The sequence below is a fragment of the Girardinichthys multiradiatus genome, chromosome 9 (genome assembly GCF_021462225.1).
Source record: "Girardinichthys multiradiatus isolate DD_20200921_A chromosome 9, DD_fGirMul_XY1, whole genome shotgun sequence".
Classification (NCBI taxonomy): domain Eukaryota; kingdom Metazoa; phylum Chordata; class Actinopteri; order Cyprinodontiformes; family Goodeidae; genus Girardinichthys; species Girardinichthys multiradiatus.
The window spans coordinates 29,257,109-29,277,048 of NC_061802.1; the positions used below are offsets into that span (position 1 = coordinate 29,257,109).

Sequence of the window (19,940 nt, forward strand, 5' to 3'; positions counted from 1 at the left end):
TCACAATCCCAGGGTTTAGATTCAAATCAGATTTGGCAGTTCTTTTTGTTGTACATGTGCACTCTTATCATTACTAGAAGAACTCCTGATTTGCTGGTAAAAGCCTTTGTAATATCTTCAGGTAAGCGTATGCATCTGTCTTGGTGCTACAACAGCATGAAGCCAATTAAACCAGTTAAAAGACAGAGGGTTTGTGGCCTGCAGCTGGCATGAGGGGTGCAATTAATAACCAACCGCTGACAGGAAACTGTTTGGCTACCACCAGGATAATAATGAGGTTATTGCCACCTGCTGTGACTGTATGATCACATTTAGACTTTTCTTTTTTTAAACCCACTCCTCTGCTGCTGGCAGACTTTAATGCATGTTGTTGCAAACACTCGCAAACACAGTTGAATGTTTTCTCTTATTCTTTTTAGCCAAAGACACAAGTTAACTCTTCATAATGTCGCCTTATGGAAAACAGGGTTGTTCCTTCTCACACATGAGCTTGCATTCAGGCAAATGCCAGCAGATACTTGGAGCAGATACAGATACAAAGGGTCTCACACAAAGATATTCCCTGCACACTTCTTTAGCTCCCTGCTTGGCAGCAGATCACTACGCTGACAGACATTTAGATTGTTTCTGACCAAGGACTTGCGCTCTTTGCTCTGCAAGGTCTGATTTCATAGTGGGAAATGTGAGACGAGTCCAGGAGAGGGTTCATGACAGGGGCAAGGAGGCAATCCGTACAGTGGGGCTTCATATCTTCACGTCACGCTGGGCATTCTCTCCTGACACAGCTTTCAGCCCCTCCGTTGTCTGGTGCCCTGTCTATTCTGAGGGTTTTCTCAGCCTTCCATCCAAAGGATTGGAAGCATTCCAGTCGGGCACAGTGCCTGGGTGGTCCCACCACCCCACCCTCTTCCCTCACCCATTGGAAAAAGGAGGCAGAAAAATGCAAGAAGCACAATGTGATCGTTGATGAAGACTGCATGGGTGCGATGCTTACCCGCCACTGACCCATACCGCTGTGAGGGCTCTGCATTTCACAATCTACAGATCCACCCAATAGCCACGGGAAGAAGATCCACTGAACCATCATTTAGATAAGACTGATAGGTGAGGATGGACTGACCTGCAAGTAACCTGAAGAACCTGAAGAATCTCACAAAAAACCCCATCATGTTCCGAGCATATTTTTATTATTTTAAATGAACAGTATACACACATTGTGAGAATAAATACAAATACACTCCCAGGTGATTATTTACATGAACAGAATGAGTTACAGTCTAATGTATGAACATAAAAAGTAAGAGCAGCTGCATCATGCTTGTGGGGTTTAAACACTTATTAGATGTTGTGCTGCACAGGAGAAATGTAAAGCATTCAAGGCAGTAATGTGACAACGTTTGCCAAGAAGTGAATATGATAAATATCATGGCATCACAGTGTACCCTTGTCCATTTCTGAGTTACATTCATTGACTTAACTAGACTGGGGAGATAAAATAATGTATGTTTCCAGAGTGTATTGCAGCTTCTCCCTGAGCCTGAACTCCACCCTCAGGAGGCAAAGTACGAGTCCTGCATGGAGTAGAGGCAGTCAATGGGAGTCAGCGGAGACGATCCAGCCAGAGAGAGGCAGTCGTAGTCAGCAACCAGCTCCCTGTCCATTTCCCCGTACAAGCCCTGAAAGCCTGAAAATCCAAGTCTTTAGTAGTTTAGTGCACACACACACACACCTTGGATTTGGCATTTTGCTTACAACACCTTTCTTTTTTTTGTTTTCCAGTACGAATGGCTTTGCCAAACTTCTCATGCAAAGCAAACATCTTACCCATGCAGATTGCTCCCCAAGATTTAAAAGGACATGTAGGACCTTATTTGTTGTGCTCAAAAAGTGTTGTTAGAGTCCCTGTTGGTACATATTTAAGTTCTTCCAATATGAACAATCTCATATTGCTCATTTAGAAATTCAGAAAGCTTTGAATTCATTCATGATTAGTTGTAACTTTCTAGACTGATTGTTAATGTTTCAGACTTAAATCGTTTACTCAGTGAAATTTTGATCTAGTGATCTGAATCTTCTATGGCTCCACATTAAAGAGAGAAGGTCAGAATATCGTTCTTGCGTTTTAATGTATTTATTTATCAACACAATTACTAGCTGATGTAAAGTTAATGTATAAGCCAAAAAACCATAGGATAATAACATCTAACATAAATGGCAAAGCTTACCTGTATATTTTCACTTTTTCATTTGATGCTACACCTGAATTTGCATAGTTGCATTAATTTGAATATGAAAGGACCTCATGTATTTTCTTTTGTAGCAAGAAAATTAAAAGTCCTTTGTCTGAATTATAGCTGCAATTCAACATCTCCAGGAAATAAATTGTGAAAATAAGGGTATTTCTCTGACTTGCTTTTTTCATCTGGCTGTCATGTCTGAAGAACAGCGTTTTACTGCAGACAAAGTAGAGTCGGGAAGAAGAGGCCAAATAAAAATGACTACATGCATGCAGAGAAGCTTGTCATTGACTGACGAAATAATCTCAGTTACAGTTTGCATACAATGAGATTCTGGCACAGATGCAACAAGAAGAAATAAATAGCAATGAACTAGTGACATAAAAGTAGGACTTAAAATTATTAAACTATTAATATGTTCTAACATATGATTCCAGTTACATTTGACAGTTCTTTTATACCCTAAGTAAATTTAAATTTTAAGGAATTACATTTTTGTTTTTACATTTTCCATAACTAAACCTTTAAAAAGAATAGTCTCAGTTTTCTCCAATGTAACTACAAACTTGAGGTTTGATATCTGTGCCATGTCTGTGTGAGAAACTGAATGCTCCAGATGGTCCCCCTGCTGATCTGGGAACAATAAGCAGCAGCTTAGGTTGCTTATGCATTGGGCTGACTCTGCAGAACCACTATGTTTTTTGAAGAACTGTCTTATTACAAAATAAATCCTGCTTTTAATTGGGAAGTAACAAATATTGGAAGACCAAAAAAGACAGAAAAAGGTAAAAAAAACAGCAAAATGGTAACTTGATTCCAAATACCTGGTTTATTATTGGCGTATTTTACTAGGTTAAACTTAAACATTTTTTAATATTTAGTTAATGTACTTACATTTCCTTTTAAATCACACGACTTTTCATAAAATTAAGGAGGCTTTAATTTGTACCGTAAGGGTGCATGTGATCCCCTGGCATCTGGGGCGGGGTCAGGCCCTGTCTGAAGGGGTCCATGTCCCAGTCCTGCTGATCCAGAGTGGTGAGCCCCATCTGCTGCTGCTGAACATGGGTAAATGATGGCCCCAGGCGCTTTGTCTCTGAAGTCAAACTGCCACACGAGGGCACTACAGAGCACAGAACACCAACAGAGATCATGCTTAAAATTGTTTCACAAAGTTCATTGATGAGAATTTTCTTTCTTTTAACATTGACGTGATTTTTTTTACGGTTTTTGTGGCACTAGTGGCCTTTATTTTGCAGTATATAGATGGGAAATGAGCAGAGATAAAGAAGGGGAAGACATAAAGCAAAGGTCCAAGGTCAGGAACTGAACCCCGGACAGCTTGGTTGCTGCCTTTGTTGGGGCGCATGCTCTACCTCTACACCACACACAACCCCTTAATGTGATTTTTTTATTTTTTTATTTATTTGTCATCTTAGAACCTGTTAAAACTGTTAAAAACTCTGGGTCCAGATTCCATAGTTTTTGCATCAGTGATTTTGTTGCTTTTACTGCAGACCCTTCCTTAAACTCTTCATGTATGTCTAAATGTTGAAATATTTAAATCACAAGTGAAAAGTTGTGCAGTATAATGTCTCATCTCACCTGTTGTGCGTTCACGCTGCTCCTGAATGTGCTGCTGTTCCTGCTGTTGTTGTCTTCTGGCCAATTTCTTCATCTAAATAACATATAACGATTGAAGTTAATAAAAAAGCTCATCGTAGGCTCTCTGCCACCTGGGCTCATTACCACGGTCACTCAGTTGCAAAGTATTAACAGTGAAGGCAAGAACATCTGTCATTGAGTGAGAGAAACCACACATGAGTTCACTTTGAGGAAATATTAGGTCTAATCTCCAGTGATCTCTCTGCAAGATGTCATCAGCTTCCTGTATAAAGAGATAACTGGGCTGATTTCCACTCTGGCTTACAAACACAGTGCAGAAAGAATGCTGTTAATAACTGTGTGTGTGGTGTGTGTGTGTGTGTGTGTGTGTGTGTGTGTGTGTGTGTGTGTGTGTGTGTGTGTGTGTGTGTGTGTGTGTGTGTGTGTGTGTGTGTGTGTACTCACTTTAGCTCTCTGGTTCTGGAACCAGACCTGCACAACCCGTACGCTTAGCCCCGTCTCCGCTGCCAAGGTCTCCCTTACCTTGGATCAAGGTTCAGGTGGGAAGCAGAAAAAAACATATAAAGCAGGGTTAGCAAAGTACAATCAAGTGAAAGGTGATTTGACATTTAAAAGGTAAAAGGTAAAAAATCTTTATGCTCTCACTAGTCTAAAGAAAACGCAGGTCAGGACAGGTTGTAAAAGTGGTACATTTGAAATACTCCTGGATTTTTTTAAGGCATATCTGCTTTGTATATTTACCCACGTCCTTTAAAATGAAATTGAAAATCACCAGCTTCTTAATATTAAAGAAAAAACATAGTTGAAAAATGTCTGTGTCATCTGTGGGATATTAATATGGTGCAGTGCATTTAGTTGTTTGTATCCCCAGACTGCATGCAAACAAAGAGAAGCTCTTTACCTTTCGGCAAGGCTTCGACGAGACCTCAAAGGAAGCCTTAAAGGTGCGTCTTTGCTGGGTGGTCAGAATAGTGCGAGGTCTTTTGGGACGTTTGGTTACTGGATTATCTGCACCACCTCGCCTGTGTTTAACCTGCCTCAACTCCTCCTCTTCATCATCGTCACTTTTACTTGCTAGACCGACATGATAGGGAAGGCATGTATAGATTAGCGCCAGCAAGCACATTTTTACCAAGCAAAACTTCTCAATTGTTGAAGAACCTATTTGCAAGTAACTATGTAGTGCTTAGTTGTCTCATTAACTGGCATTGTCAAAGATTGCTAAATGTTTTTTTTAAGCAACTTAATGTGGCCCCACCAATTACTACAAAGTTATTGTTGCTGTCAAAATCCAAACATTTTTGGATTTTTAAAACTTGATTTTAAAAAATATAACATTGAACTCAAAGGGCCAATTTTAAAGAGGATTTTCAGCAAAGAAGTAACTAATTAGTCTAAGAAATAACACATCCAGATGGACATTTTTAGGCTTTGAAAGCATGTATTCCTGATGATAAGTTAACAAAAAAACTAATGAGGAACAAGGAAAAAATAGACTTCATGGACAAAGCTGTAAAGACGTCTGAGAACAGTTTATGTCATCATTTGAAAATAAAATGTCTGCCGGAGAGAGGAGAACATGAAACAGAGAAGCAGCCAAGCTATCCATGGTAACTGTGGAGGAGCCACCAGCCATATAGGGGACACAGCAAATATGTGGAAGAAGGTGCTCTGCTAAGATGAGCCCAACAATAAACCTTTTTTGTTACAGACAATATTTATTTTGAATGAGTTGTCATATCCAGTGTTGCATAAAGCATACATGCACATTTATTCAGCATAATTCTAATACATTTGAAAAAGAAGTTTGTTTCTGACAGGAAGTGAGATTGGTATCTCCCAAATGATAGGAAGAAGTATAAATTTTACTATTTTAAAATGACATTTTATTACAAATGGCATGTTGAAAATGATTTATACCCTTTCCAATGATCAATAGAACATTCTCCGGTGGCATCACAGCACTAAAACCCTTCTTATAATTGCTAATTACCAGCTTTTTGGATGTTTCCCCTATAATAATGATTTAACTTTGGTGATGAGTTCCATGTCTTTGAGGTTGGAAGGTGTCGTTGCCATCACCCTAATCTTTAGATCCCTCCACAGATTCTCAATTAGATTAAATTCAGGACTCTGGCAGGGCCACTTCAAAATGTTAATATTACCTTCAGTCAGAAGAATTCGTAAAATAAAAAGTTGAATTAAAATCTAAATCTGCCTGGGGTATGAATAATTTTGGTCCTAAACCTATATCTGTGATTTATTATCTTAAAAGCAATACAAAAGGTATAATGGCATTTTAATTAGTAAATTATGAGTAACTAGAATTAATTTTTGATTCTGAATTATTTATGCATAATTAATTAAAATAAGCATTACCTAAATATAAAATAATTGACCACATTAATGCATACATTTCTACCTGTATATAGTGTTATCCTATTTTTTGTTTTTCTAAATTGGAGCTTTGCAAGCTGTAGGATTTTGTGCAAACCAGTTTCAACAACCCATGAAGTTATTATAAAGAACACATTTATCATTAACAGTCAGTGAAAGAGAAGCAACATCAAAGCATTCAGACTGTATACCAGTATTTGAAGATGCTGGACTGGCCAAAAACTGATGGTAGTCCTCTCTAGCACATAGAAGCTGTCCCTCCCTGAGGACGCAGCGGTCTCCGGTCTGCAGGCGGCAGGAACAAACTTTGCAGGTGAAGCAGCGCAGGTGGAATGCAGAAGCCCCTGCTCGCATCACAAGCTCTGCAGGGGAGATGGCCTCTGCACAGCCCCCACATCGGACTGCAAACAGACTGGAGAGAAGCAGGTATGAGTGGGCATACATAGAGAACTCTCAGTAGCTGTTAGGGTAATGCTTTTGTTTGGTTTAGGTTCCTAAGGACTCCTTTTGCCCCAGTAAAATGAGAAAAAAAACATTTTCTTGACGTGGGGAATGTTCCTGAGTCTAGCTGTCACTCAAAACCACAACCAGCGCCTGACTTCTCCCCTTTCCTACTCCTCCCCCTCCTACCCCAAGCCATTTAGACACATACCCTCAGTGTGTCGTGTGTGTATCTTAGCGCCTGGCAACCAGGACTGGTGGGCTCAGCCCTGAGAGACTGTTGCTGTGGCTCCGACTGCCGTGTCCGAGGCCGTGCTCCCGGGGGTGCGGGAGAAAAGGCTCTCGGCAGGCCATGGCTCCAGGCAAAGGGGGAGAATCAGATCTCCCAGTGGGAGAGACTGAGCCACTGGTCCCGGGAATTATCCGTGGAATTATCTTTAAGTCTGCTTAACCAGAGTCGGACAAAGGCAGAGCCGGCCCCCGAGCAGCAGGACTATTGTCCTCCGGTTGGCACAGCAGCATTTTGGGTCTGTCACGCAGGATGATGCGTCATCATCCCGGAGCTGGCATTTGTTTCCAGACCTGACTGGGTCACCGGACCAGCCAGTGAAGAAGCATGAGAAAGTGACAGCTTTTTCCCTTTTGTTGTTTTCACCTCAAAATTCTGCACTTGCAGTGAAGAGAGTGTTTTACTTTTTTTTTTAAAAGAATGCAAAGAGTATTAAAGTGTATGCAAGTGTCTTTGGTTTCTTTAACCCTAATTTTACTAAGACAAAGCAAAATGCATTACAAATAACATATTATTAATAAATGACCAGAGATCTGCTACAATTACTACTTTTTTGTTGTTGTTAATAGCTTTCCTTGAAATCTAAAGTTTACATACATCTCCTTAGTATGTGGTAGAATTAGATTTTAAACTGTATGACTTGGATCAAATGTTTTGGATATCTTTCCTCTAGCTTCTCATAGTAGCTTGTTGTAGTTTTTGGCACATTTCTCTTGACAGAACTGGTGTAACTGAGTCTGGTTTGTGGACCTCCTGGCTCACATACACCTACACCTACAGGGGTTGGACAATGAAACTGAAACACCTGGTTTTAGAGCACAATAATTTATTAGTATGGTGTAGGGCCTCCTTTTGCGGCCAATAAAGCGTCAATTCGTCTTGGGAATGACATATACAAGTCCTGCACAGTGGTCATAGGGATTTTAAGCCATTCTTCTTGCAGGATAGTGGCCATGGCACTACGTGATACTGGTGGAGGAAAACGTTTCCTGACTCGCTCCTCCAAAACACCCCAAAGTGGCTCAATAATACAGGTCCTTCTCAAAATATTAGCATATTGTGATAAAGTTCATTATTTGCCATAATGTCATGATGAAAATTTAACATTCATATATTTTAGATTCATTGCACACTAACTGAAATATTTCAGGTCTTTTATTGTCTTAATACGGGTGATTGTGGCATACAGCTCATGAAAACCCAAAATTACTATCTCACAAAATTAGCATATTTCATCCGAACAATAAAAGAAAAGTGTTTTTAATACAAAAAACGTCAACCTTCAAATAATCATGTACAGTTATGCACTCAATACTTGGTCGGGAATCCTTTGGAAGAAATGACTGCTTCAATGCGGCGTGGCATGGAGGCAATCAGCCTGTGGCACTGCTGAGGTCTTATGGAGGCCCAGGATGCTTCGATCGCGGCCTTTAGCTCATCCAGAGTGTTGGGTCTTGAGTCTCTCAACGTTCTCTTCACAATATCCCACAGATTCTCTATGGGGTTCAGGTCAGGAGAGTTGGCAGGCCAATTGAGCACAGTGATACCATGGTCAGTAAACCATTTACCAGTGGTTTTGGCACTGTGAACAGGTGCCAGGTCATGCTGAAAAATGAAATCTTCATCTCCATAAAGCTTTTCAGCAGATGGAAGCATGAAGTGCTCCAAAATCTCCTGATAGCTAGCTGCATTGACCCTGCCCTTGATAAAACACAGTGGACCAACACCAGCAGCTGACACGGCACCCCAGACCATCACTGACTGTGGGTACTTGACACTGGACTTCTGGCATTTTGGCATTTCCTTCTCCCCAGTCTTCCTCCAGACTCTGGCACCTTGATTTCCGAATGACATGCAGAATTTGCTTTCATCCGAAAAAAGTACTTTGGACCACTGAGCAACAGTCCAGTGCTGCTTCTCTGTAGCCCAGGTCAGGCGCTTCTGCCGCTGTTTCTGGTTCAAAAGTGGCTTGACGTGGGGAATGCGGCACCTTTAGTCCATTTCTTGCACATGCCTGTGCACGGTGGCTCTGGATGTTTCTACTCCAGACTCAGTCCACTGCTTCCGCAGGTCCCCCAAGGTCTGGAATCGGCCCTTGTCCACAATCTTCCTCAGGGTCCATTCACCTCTTCTCGTTGTGCAGCGTTTTCTGCCACACTTTTTCCTTCCCACAGACTTCCCACTGAGGTGCCTTGATACAGCACTCTGGGAACAGCCTATTCGTTCAGAAATTTCTTTCTGTGTCTTACCCTCTTGCTTGAGGGTGTCAATAGTGGCCTTCTGGACAGCAGTCAGGTCGGCAGTCTTACCCATGATTGGGGTTTTGAGTGATGAACCAGGCTGGGAGTTTTAAAGGCCTCAGGAATCTTTTGCAGGTGTTTAGAGTTAACTCGTTGATTCAGATGATTAGGTTCATAGCTCGTTTAGAGACCCTTTTAATGATATGCTAATTTTGTGAGATAGGAATTTTGGGTTTTCATGAGCTGTATGCCAAAATCATCCGTATTAAGACAATAAAAGACCTGAAATATTTCAGTTAGTGTGCAATGAATCTAAAATATATGAATGTTAAATTTTCATCATTACATCATGGAAAATAATGAACTTTATCACAATATGCTAATATTTTGAGAAGGACCTGTATTTAGATCTGGTGACTGTGCAGGCCATGGGAGATGTTCAACTTCACTTTCATGTTCATCAAACCAATCTTTCACCAGTCTTGCTGTGTGTATTGGTGCATTGTCATCCTGATCCACGGCACCGCCTTCAGGATACAATGTTTGAACCATTGGATGCACATGGTCCTCAAGAATGGTTCGGTAGTCCTTGGCAGTGACGCGCCCATCTAGCACAAGTATTGGGCCAAGGGAATGCCACGATATGGCAGCCCAAACCATCACTGATCCACCCCCATGCTTCACTCTGGGCATGCAACAGTCTGGGTGGTACGCTTCTTCGGGGCTTCTCCACACCGTAACTCTCCCGGATGTGGGGAAAACAGTAAAGGTGGACTCATCAGAGAACAATACATGTTTCACATTGTCCACAGCCCAAGATTTGTGCTCCTTGCACCATTGAAACCGACGTTTGACATTGGCATGAGTGACCAAAGGTTTGGCTATAGCAGCCCGGCCGTGTATATTGACCCTGTGGAGCTCCCGACGGACAGTTCTGGTGGAAACAGGAGAGTTGAGGTGCACATTTAATTCTGCTGTAATTTGGGCAGCTGTGGTTTTATGTTTTTTGGATACAATCCGGGTTAGCACCCGAACATCCCTTTCAGACAGCTTCCTCTTGCGTCCACAGTTAATTCTGTTGGATGTGGTTCGTCCTTCTTGATGGTATGCTGACATTACCCTGGATACTGTGGCTCTTGATACATCACAAAGACTTGCTGTCTCAGTCACAAACAATTTGTCCTCCTTTGAACTCTGGTATGTAACCCATAATGTTGTGTGCATTTCAATATTTTGAGCAAAACTGTGCTCTTACCCTGCTAATTGAACCTTCACACTCTGCTCTTACTGGTGCAATGTGTAATAAATGAAGACTGACTACCAGGCTGGTCCAATTTAACCATGAAACCTCCCACACTAAAATGACAGGTGTTTCAGTTTCATTGTCCAACCCCTGTACATACGCCGCTTTGTAACTAATTTGGTAATATGCTTATGGTCATTGTTCCTTTGGAAGACCCATTTGTGCCCAAGTTTTAACTTACTGGTTGACGTCTTGAGATGTTGCTTCAATATTTCCACATAATGTTCTTTCTTCATGATGCCATCTATGTTGTGAAGTGTTTCAGCCTGTCCTGAAGCACAGCAGCCCACGGCACGGTGCTGAGGTGGTGATAACAGGCTTCCAATTTTCACTGTTTTTGAGTACATTTGCTGGCAAGATATTTGGAGCATAGAAACTCCCTCCTGAATGGTATGGCTGGACATTCTCATGCTTTTTATAACTACGTATAATTCCTTGAACAGATTAACTTGGCAGCTTCAGATATCTGGGAAGTGCACCTACTCATGAACCCGACTGTTGAAGTCCACAATTGTCTTCTTGATGTCTTGGCTGATTTCTTTTGATTTTTCGTATGATGTCACAAAAGGACACATTGTGTCTGAGGTGTTCCCTTAAAATACTTTCACAGGTGTTCCTCTATTTAACTCAGATGTTGTGAATCAACCTATTAAAAGCTTGCAAGGTCATGACATCATTATCTGGGCTTTCTCAAATTGTTTAATAAAATAGTGACCTTAGCATTTGTGAAAATCTGAATTTGAAAAAGGTAAGTACACTATTCTGGTATTTTACCAAATAAAATGTATTTTGGAAATCATTATTAAGTTAAAAAGGAAAGGTCTGATTTATTGACAAGCCAATGTCGTGAATGTATATGTCTGGTTTCAACTTGACCCTTTTCAATATAATTTTGTCAATTATTTTAAATATTTAATTAATTGGTTGTTATTGTTCACAGTAGAAGAGTAGCTGTTAGTTGCTTTTTCCCAAGTATTTTTTTTACAATGAAGACAAATATATTAAGCTAGATACAAAACGTAAAAAAGACTTTAAACTTCATAAATAAGTTTGGAAACAGATTTTCCTTTAAATATCCTGAGAAACACATTACCTCATATTGGGCACAGATTGAGATTTACCTTTGGGTTAATATTCACAAACCAACACAGACAGAAAGTAAAGACAAAACAAACACTCATAATGCAGGAGCCCTGTCAAGTGCTCCAGAGCTCCTACATCCTCAAAGCAAACATTGCTGAGACCTTTTACTGTCACTCTGGAAACGGTGAACACAGCTCCCAGAGGCTCACCAGTCACCCTACTTGACCCGTCAGAGCGGTCTGTCCCTCAGCAATGGTGTGGGCTTTAACATGACCAACATACCATCTGTGGTATGCACATTCCTGCAGTGACACAAGGTGCATCGCCCAAATATATCAAAGGAAGTGCGACTGAGGAAATACCCGGAGTGTTTGTGGGTCTCTGGGATATACTGAGTGGATCTCTCCATGTGATGCTAATGATAGATGTCAGCAGAGAGGAAACTGCGGGCATTAATGTTTTGAGATCATTTCTTGTTTCGAGAATCGTCGTTCCATTATACTCCGAGTCCAGTTCGCCCTATTAGCCCTGGTTCTTTTAAGAGTCAGTAATGCAAAGGTAAGAGTCCCTCAAATACTTATGGAGCAGCTCAAGATGTTTAATATTTCAGAGTTTCCGCTGACATGATTGGCCCAAGGACTAGGCCGGGAGAGCGGGAACACTCAGTCATGCTGGATTAAGACCAATTAGTGACATGGTGGTTATGGAGAAATAAGTCAGCAGAATAATGCACTCCTTCACACTGATATAGGGCATTTTTAAGGTGAATACATTGTGTAAAAAAAAAAAAAAAACTCTACACTCTCTCATTGTTCTTTCCATGACCTCGGGGCTGACCTTTGGCAGTCAGGCAATCAGACTGCTGGTCTGTTGGATAGGCAGAGATCCTGTTTCTGGATCAGGTTAAGCTGAGTCCTTTGCTGAACACACGCAGCAACATAGAAAGCATATCAGATATGCATCTTCGGGTCAAGTGCACTACCAGTCAAGACACAGATCTGAAGACCAATCTGCCATCCAGTCCACATGACCACTGAGCCATTTAGGTAATCTATATACTGACTGTCCAACCAAACTAGACCTCCTGTTGTTTGACAGGAATAGTATTTTAATAAATGATATAGCAGCTTGTTGCATGTAACCTGGCGCCTCACTGACGCAGGTCAGGAGGGTAAATGTAGAACTAATTCAATTAAATTCATCTACTGGTTCTTAAATGTAGCTGTTAAAAGCCAGAAGATCACAAGTTCACACATTCTTCACACCATCTTGGTTTAATCAGTGATACCCATCTACAATATATGTCTGTTTGGATGAGGTGTGTACATGTAGAGCTAAAGTTAATCATATGCCTACATGCAAACCCACTGAAGGATTTTGGTTTCTGGTAGTTGGTGTACAATTACCTTATACTGTTCATGACTTTGTTCTGGTTTACCAGCAATACTTTAAATGTGCTGATGGCCCCATTTTGTTTCAGCCTGGGTTCTTCGGTTAGATCACTATGGTTTCCTAAAACCAGAACAAGATCAAATCTAGATTTCCAAGACTAGTTTAGTTACATGTCCAAAAAAAGGACTAGAATATTTAATCTTATTCTGAAAATTACTGTGGATTTAAAGTCTAAAATTACTTAGTAAAGAATTAGTATGGAACACTATTTTCAATCTTTAGTGACGACTGCTTCATTAGTCACAGAATATAAAATAAACTTTAAACAATTGTATAAATATATTATATTCATAAAGCAATTTTTAAACAAGAAATTCTTGGGACATTCTTGCAATTTAAAGACTCTTCCCAAGTTTCAAATTACTAATGGAAAAAAGAAAAATAATTTGCATGTTGAAAAAGGGAATTTTTATTTATTCAAAATTACATTTAACATGTCAGATTATATGCCCCCAGTTTATCAGAAATTATTTTCTGAAAGCAACAACACTGTTTTATTTTGCTTATCTTTAAATGTATGGATTTGTTTACACGGTTTAATTGTTTGAAAGGTTTATATGTTTCTGTTTAAATCTTTACAATGCAATGATAGTAATTTTAAATTAATCTTTTGTTTTCCAAATTTTGCAAAACTGTCTTAAATTGTTACTCTACAAAATAAATCTTCCAAAACAAGATTGCACAGCATTTTGCTGGTTCCCAAATATTTTGTGTCTACAGAATAAAGAATCTGTGCCCTAATACTGATCCTGGAGGGACTTCAAAAGCAAAGTTTAAATATTTTCAATGATGTTCTCCCATATTTAGTTCAGACTCAGCTATGCAATTAAGTTATATCTGATGTGATGATCGAATATTTTAAAAAATCACAGCAGTACTATTTCCTTTATCTAATGAATACAATATGTGATTTTAAATTTGCATTCAATCAGAGTTAAAAATCTAGTCTTTAATACTTTTCGCTTTGCTTTATCGTTTAAATTAGCAACAGATATTGTGTGATAGTGTCAGAGGAATACAAAACAACCCATAACAACCTTGTCAAAGGTTTCTTTCTAGAATTGGACCTTCCAATAAGATTATTTGCATGTATTACCTTCGAGTGTAAAATGTATATGATTTTTCTTGTTTTAAACTCTTTTTATCTTTTAAATATTAAAATAATAATTATAATTCCAGGAATAAAACCATTGTATAAATTATTTTGAAAAGTTTTGTATTCTCTTTCATGTGATATACACTTGTTCATCTGCTGGCTTTATGTTTTTGTTTTATTCTTCTTTTACAATTTGCAAACACTTTCTGCATTATCTGTAACTTTTCATAATTCATTAACATGTGTAATCAAAATATAACAACCAAGAAAGAAAGATTCTATTGCAGACTGAACAAGAACTTTAACTAGAGGAAACACTATCATTGTCTTATTGCTCCATTCAGACTCCGAACACACTCTTCTGGCTGCCACCACAAGCACAGACAAAAAAAAAAGCCATATCCAGACAGAAGATCCAGCATGTGGTAAGAGACAAATGTTGCCTCAGTATGGAAAAATCACACTTGCACTGCATTTAAAAAAGGGGAAAAGCAGGACACTGTGTGTTGAGCTGATTCTGGCACATATTTTAAAACACTCATTGAGGACAATAGCAGTGCCCATGTGTGTCACCCAGACAGGACGGTGGGGGAGTGGTGAGGGTAGGGGAAGGTGGGGTAGTTTCAGAGGTGGAGCCTTGGCACCAGGCCTCCTGCTAATTGATCAGCTCAGATATCTCACGGTCGACTGGACCTCGTCCCATTGCTCAGCACCGGGGCTGCTGCAGGGAGAGATTTCCAGATGCCACTGCGCATATCGCCAGGGCTCCTGGAGTGCACTGTCCCCCAAAATAAGTTCACACCATCCTCACTCTCTGCCAGGGATGCGCCAGACCTTCTGACATATGGCTCTGCTCTGCTAATTACCTCTTTGCAAAGCACTTTGGTTCTGAACTGTTATTTCCACTCATCACATAGAGCTATGCATAGTTTTAACTTTGGCCAGAATCATGTCCAGTTTTTATTCATTGTTAAAAAGTGGACTGAATTTTGAATGATTTATCTACTTAAAATAATCTACTCCTCATTCTTTTTAACACATTTACCTAGAATGCTGATAGCAGGAAGCATATTGGACTACATTTCTTTTGGACAACATTCTCTTGGACTACATTTTGTGGCGGCCTTCTTGGCAGAACGACCATTGCTAAACTGTTCTGGAATAATATGGGCTGATGCCTTTTGGGGTGTTCTGGCCCTTGTTTGGGTGAGAACAGCTTGAAGGAAGAATGTGAGGCAGTGGGTAAACAAGAGAGAGGAAAGAAATTTTTTTTGAGGGAGGTGTGAGAGGTGGGGAGGAGACCATATGTTGTCCCCGGCTTGCAGTTGCCACGTCGATGGCCCTCAACATCTTAACACATTTTGACAATGTGTCAGCTGAGCTGTACCCCTGGTTGCGCGTGAAGGTGCGATGACGTTCTTATGCATGTGTTGTCTGAGATGATATACAATAAACAATAGTTTCCTTACATTCCTTCTCCACCCACCTACTCTGCAGTCACCTTGTTCTCTCAGCACACCAGGGCAACTTTCTTTAAAGTCATGATGCACAGTTAAAACCTTTGTGAGCATAACCACAGAAATCTGTTTATTCTACAAAGATGTAAAACATTTCACTGAATCTTTTATATTCTTTATTACTTTTTAACAAACACAAACCCACACTAGCATTCTTCATCAAGGTCAAGATGTGGACAAGGGTTCTTTTGTGAACGGTAGACTAATGTTGGGACAGTGGGTCATAAGAAAATGGACACCGAAGTAAGACACTTCATTTGTAAACTGGCTATAAGGTGTAAGTACCATATTTTGCTATAAAATAGTGCCCTGCAAAGTATTCATACCCCTTAACCTTTTACTAACTCTTATTAGTAAATGGAGTTCATTTACTGGTTTTAAGATGAGATTTAATTTTAATCTCAGGTCTCAAATGTGTCTTGAAGAACATGAGTGAACAAATAGACCAAGGAGGACACCAGTGGAGACATTTAAAGGTGGTTATAACACTGTATTCCAAGCTTTGAACATCTGAGAGGGCACTGTTCAATCCATTATCCAAAAATGGACAGAGGATGGCACAACTGCAAACCTACTTGGACAGATTTAACCAACAAATCTGACAGGCAATGAAAACATTTTGTGATTGGCAGCCAAAAGGCCTGCATGGTAACTCTGTAGGAGCTGCAAATATCCACAGCTTCAGGTGTGAGAATGTGTTGACAGGATAATGATTAGCCCTGCACTCCATAAATCAGAATTTCATGGAAGACTGGAAAGAAGAAAGACATTATAAAAAGAAAAAACCATGAGAGGTCCTGTTTGCAGTTTGCCACAATCCATAGGGACATAATAAGCATGTAGAATATGGTGCTCTGGTTAAATGAGACCAAGGTTGGAGTTTTTTGGCCAGCATACTGTGCAAATTGCTTTTTTTTTTAGGTTTCTCACTGAGTCAACCTCAACACACCACTCCCTCAGTGATGCATGGTGGTGGCAGCATCATGCAGTGGGGATGATTTTCTTCATCTGGGACAGGGAAGCTGCTGAGAGTTGATGGGAAGATGGAGGGAGAGAAATCTAGATGTGCAAAGCTGGTACAGATGTACCCCGAAAGACTTGTAGGTTTGTGTTGGTCTATCACATAAAATTATGTTAAAAAAAAATATCTTGTGGTTAAAACAAAAACAGGAGGAACTCCAAGGGATAAGAATACCAGTGTAGGGCTTTATGTTTATATTTTCTGTATCATAAAACCGCTGTTACGATATTAATGGCGCCTAACATCATTTAGGTTGTTAACGTGGATTAAATATATGTAAACTGTGTGAAAAAAAATGATCACTGAATAATAATAAAGGCAGGTTACATGAACCAGAACTATTAGAGTGTGTCTGCCGCTCATGTAATAACACCAGGCGAATCAAGACGATGCTGGCTTTTCAATTTTAAAAGGTTTTACTGAGAAAATATAAAGTTCTCGCACTCACTCAGCATAGTCCCGCCTGCAAAAAAGTTTGCGGTCACGCAGGAAGCAGGAGCTCCTGAGCGCGTCCCCGCACGCCGCGCACCGGACACACTGCTCGTGCCAGAGGCCGTCCGTGACTCTGAGCAGGAACCTGTCCCTGATCGGCCGATGGCATCCTGCGCACACTGCCTTCTGATCCATGTCTGCAAGGTTCAGGGGGCGAGATCCTCACATTAGCAGGTGTTCAACAAAATCAGTGTATTGTAAGGGGATCTGAAAGAGGGTGATTTAAAATAGCCCCAAACTGATGCACCAATCATCAGTTGGGGAATTTTGGATAAAATGTTTGATAATAATAATGCTTTTGTTTTATGTGTAGCGTGGCTGCTAATGTCAATGAGGGTCAAGTAGGCCTAGGAAAGAAATCAACAAAGAAATAACATTTTATTGAAATATTACAACAAAAGGAAATATTCACATCACTGTTCCAATGATACGGCAGGTTTTTTTTTGTTTTTTTTTTTTGTTTTTTTTTGCAATTTTTCAAATAAATTGATTACTTTTTAATAAATTACCAGACAGAAGACAGGTTTAAAAAACGTTTGGAACTCGCTATACGCTACTATACTATTAAAAATCGCACACTTTACCTGTAATATGCGAATTTATCAACGGCGAAAAAGTACTTTGGCTCCCAAAATCCCACTTCTTTTCAGCGCATCTCTGGCGCTCAGAGTCCCGCTGCTGACGCCTCGCTGCTGAGAGCTGAGCCCGCATCAAAGTCTCTCCTCGGGGCTTCCACTCAGAGACCTCTACAAGCGTCCACACTCATCCTGTAAAAGCATGCACTGCTCTATCAATTATCCTATTATCGGAGAACGGGAAAGAAACAGAGAGCTAGAGAGACTTTCTCCATGTGCAGGTGCAGGTTACCTCTCTCCATGAACCCCCCTCCCCTCCCTCTGTCACTTTCTCTCCTCCTGCAGTCTCCTACTTTCTCCACTCTGAATTCCTCTGAGATAGATAGATAGATAGATAGATAGATAGATAGATAGATAGATAGATAGATAGATAGATAGATAGATAGATAGATAGATAGATAGATAGATAGATAGATAGATAGATAGATAGATAGATAGATAGATAGATAGATAGATAGATAGATAGATAGATAGATAGATAGATAGATAGATAGATAGATAGATAGATAGATAGATAGATAGATAGATAGATAGATAGATAGATAGATAGATAGATGATAGATAGATAATAGTATACTGAGATAATAGTATATTGGTGTTATGAACTTTTCTTTTTCTGGCCTATATCTGGTGATGTGTTCTAATTTGTTGGATTTTCTTGTAATACACAACTATTTAAAGAATGAAATATGATGATGTCCAAACCTCTAACCAATCCCTCAACCATAAGGAAAGGTTGAGGGATTTTAGTGGCTGTTAGACCAGGGGTGTGCAACCTGCGGCTCTGGAGCCACGATTGGGTCTTTCAAGCCCTCCAAAGTGGATCTTTGGCCACGACTTGAAATGTTTTTAAATATAAAGGTAAAAAAAAGAGGCTACTTCTAGCTTTTTCTGTGAAAACAAGGTAATATTTTCTGTTTAGTTCATCCGTTTTGTCATTAGGCTGCAAACTACTGACAACTCTGTTCTTTGATCATTTTCCTTATATTTGGAACAATCCATTCAGGAAAACAACTGGGTTGTCTTTTGGTAAAACGTTTTTCTTTTGTATTGAAACCTAAAATTAGATTTACATTTTTAGTTCTTTAACTATAAAACATAAACAGTTCATACAGTAGGGTTCATGAAACTTGATAGGCTGGCTTCTTTCAAAGGGTGCATGGCTCTAGACACATTTTATTTAAGAATGAAGGGAAAAATGGCTGTTTGTATTGTAAAGGTTGTTAGTCCTTGCGTTAGTCCAATTTATAAAGTTTTGTTGTGGTTTTTTTCTACATCTATACAGTTGTTTTGACATTTAGGGTCATGTTTTTGAACGAATGAAGACATTCCTAGAAATAATGCCATGTTTCTGAGGACCCTTTTTAGAATGGACACAGATATTTAAAATTTATAAATAATAAATCTTTATTTTATTTATCATTACAGTTGTACATTCCAATGAAATGTGTCCTCTGCATTTAACCCATGCGGCTATGCAGTGCCTTGGGAGAGTGTTGATAAGGCTTAGGTAATGGTAATTTGCATAGGTAAAAGAAAATTATGTGGGTAGGGTACAGCCTACAAGCTGTATACAGTCAGAATGCATTAATACAGAACCTTTAAGAGCTCCCCTGTGTTGTCTGGTCCAAGGAATTTGGCAGCCTATTAGTTAGACTCTGGTTTTCAGGATAGTTGTTCTGGTTGCACCCTGTTTCAGCTGTGTCTGCTATAATGTTTCAAGTGTTGAGTGGAGTGAGACACATTTTAATCTACCTGAAACTGTCCAGATCTTCCACACAAAGGATGCATTTTAGTAGAGCAGCAAAAAAATGTTGTGAATAGATTGTAAATCACATAGAAGGGTGCTGACGAATGAATTGCCACTCCTGGCTGACTTTGAGTCTGGTGCACCCTTTCTGTGATAATATGGCCTTTTTAGGGGGATTATTAACCTACTGACAAACTCATTAAAGATATGTTCTTAGTTTTTTCACATAGTTCACCAGATTTCCATTTTTAAATCTCATGTTATCAAGAGTTTGTTATGGCAAAGTGATTCCAGGGGTTTTTTGAAAGAGAAACAGGCCCCCAGCACCACAGATCTTTCACCATACATAACACAGGGTACA

General features: G+C 39.8%; 1 protein-coding gene across 1 annotated transcript; it reads right to left on the bottom strand.

Annotated features, from left to right (window-relative positions):
- Positions 1–1,179: 1,179 nt before the first annotated feature.
- On the bottom strand, positions 1,180–18,051 carry lmx1a (LIM homeobox transcription factor 1, alpha). The gene is made up of 8 exons (XM_047375524.1): positions 17,779–18,051; positions 17,151–17,331; positions 6,452–6,672; positions 4,765–4,937; positions 4,308–4,385; positions 3,843–3,915; positions 3,187–3,360; positions 1,180–1,684 (listed from the first exon to the last, which is right to left on the bottom strand). Exons 1-8 carry the CDS (start codon positions 17,903–17,905, stop codon positions 1,551–1,553), a joined length of 1,161 nt encoding a protein of 386 aa, XP_047231480.1. The 5' UTR covers positions 17,906–18,051; the 3' UTR covers positions 1,180–1,550.
- Between the last annotated feature and the right edge of the window lie 1,889 nt (positions 18,052–19,940).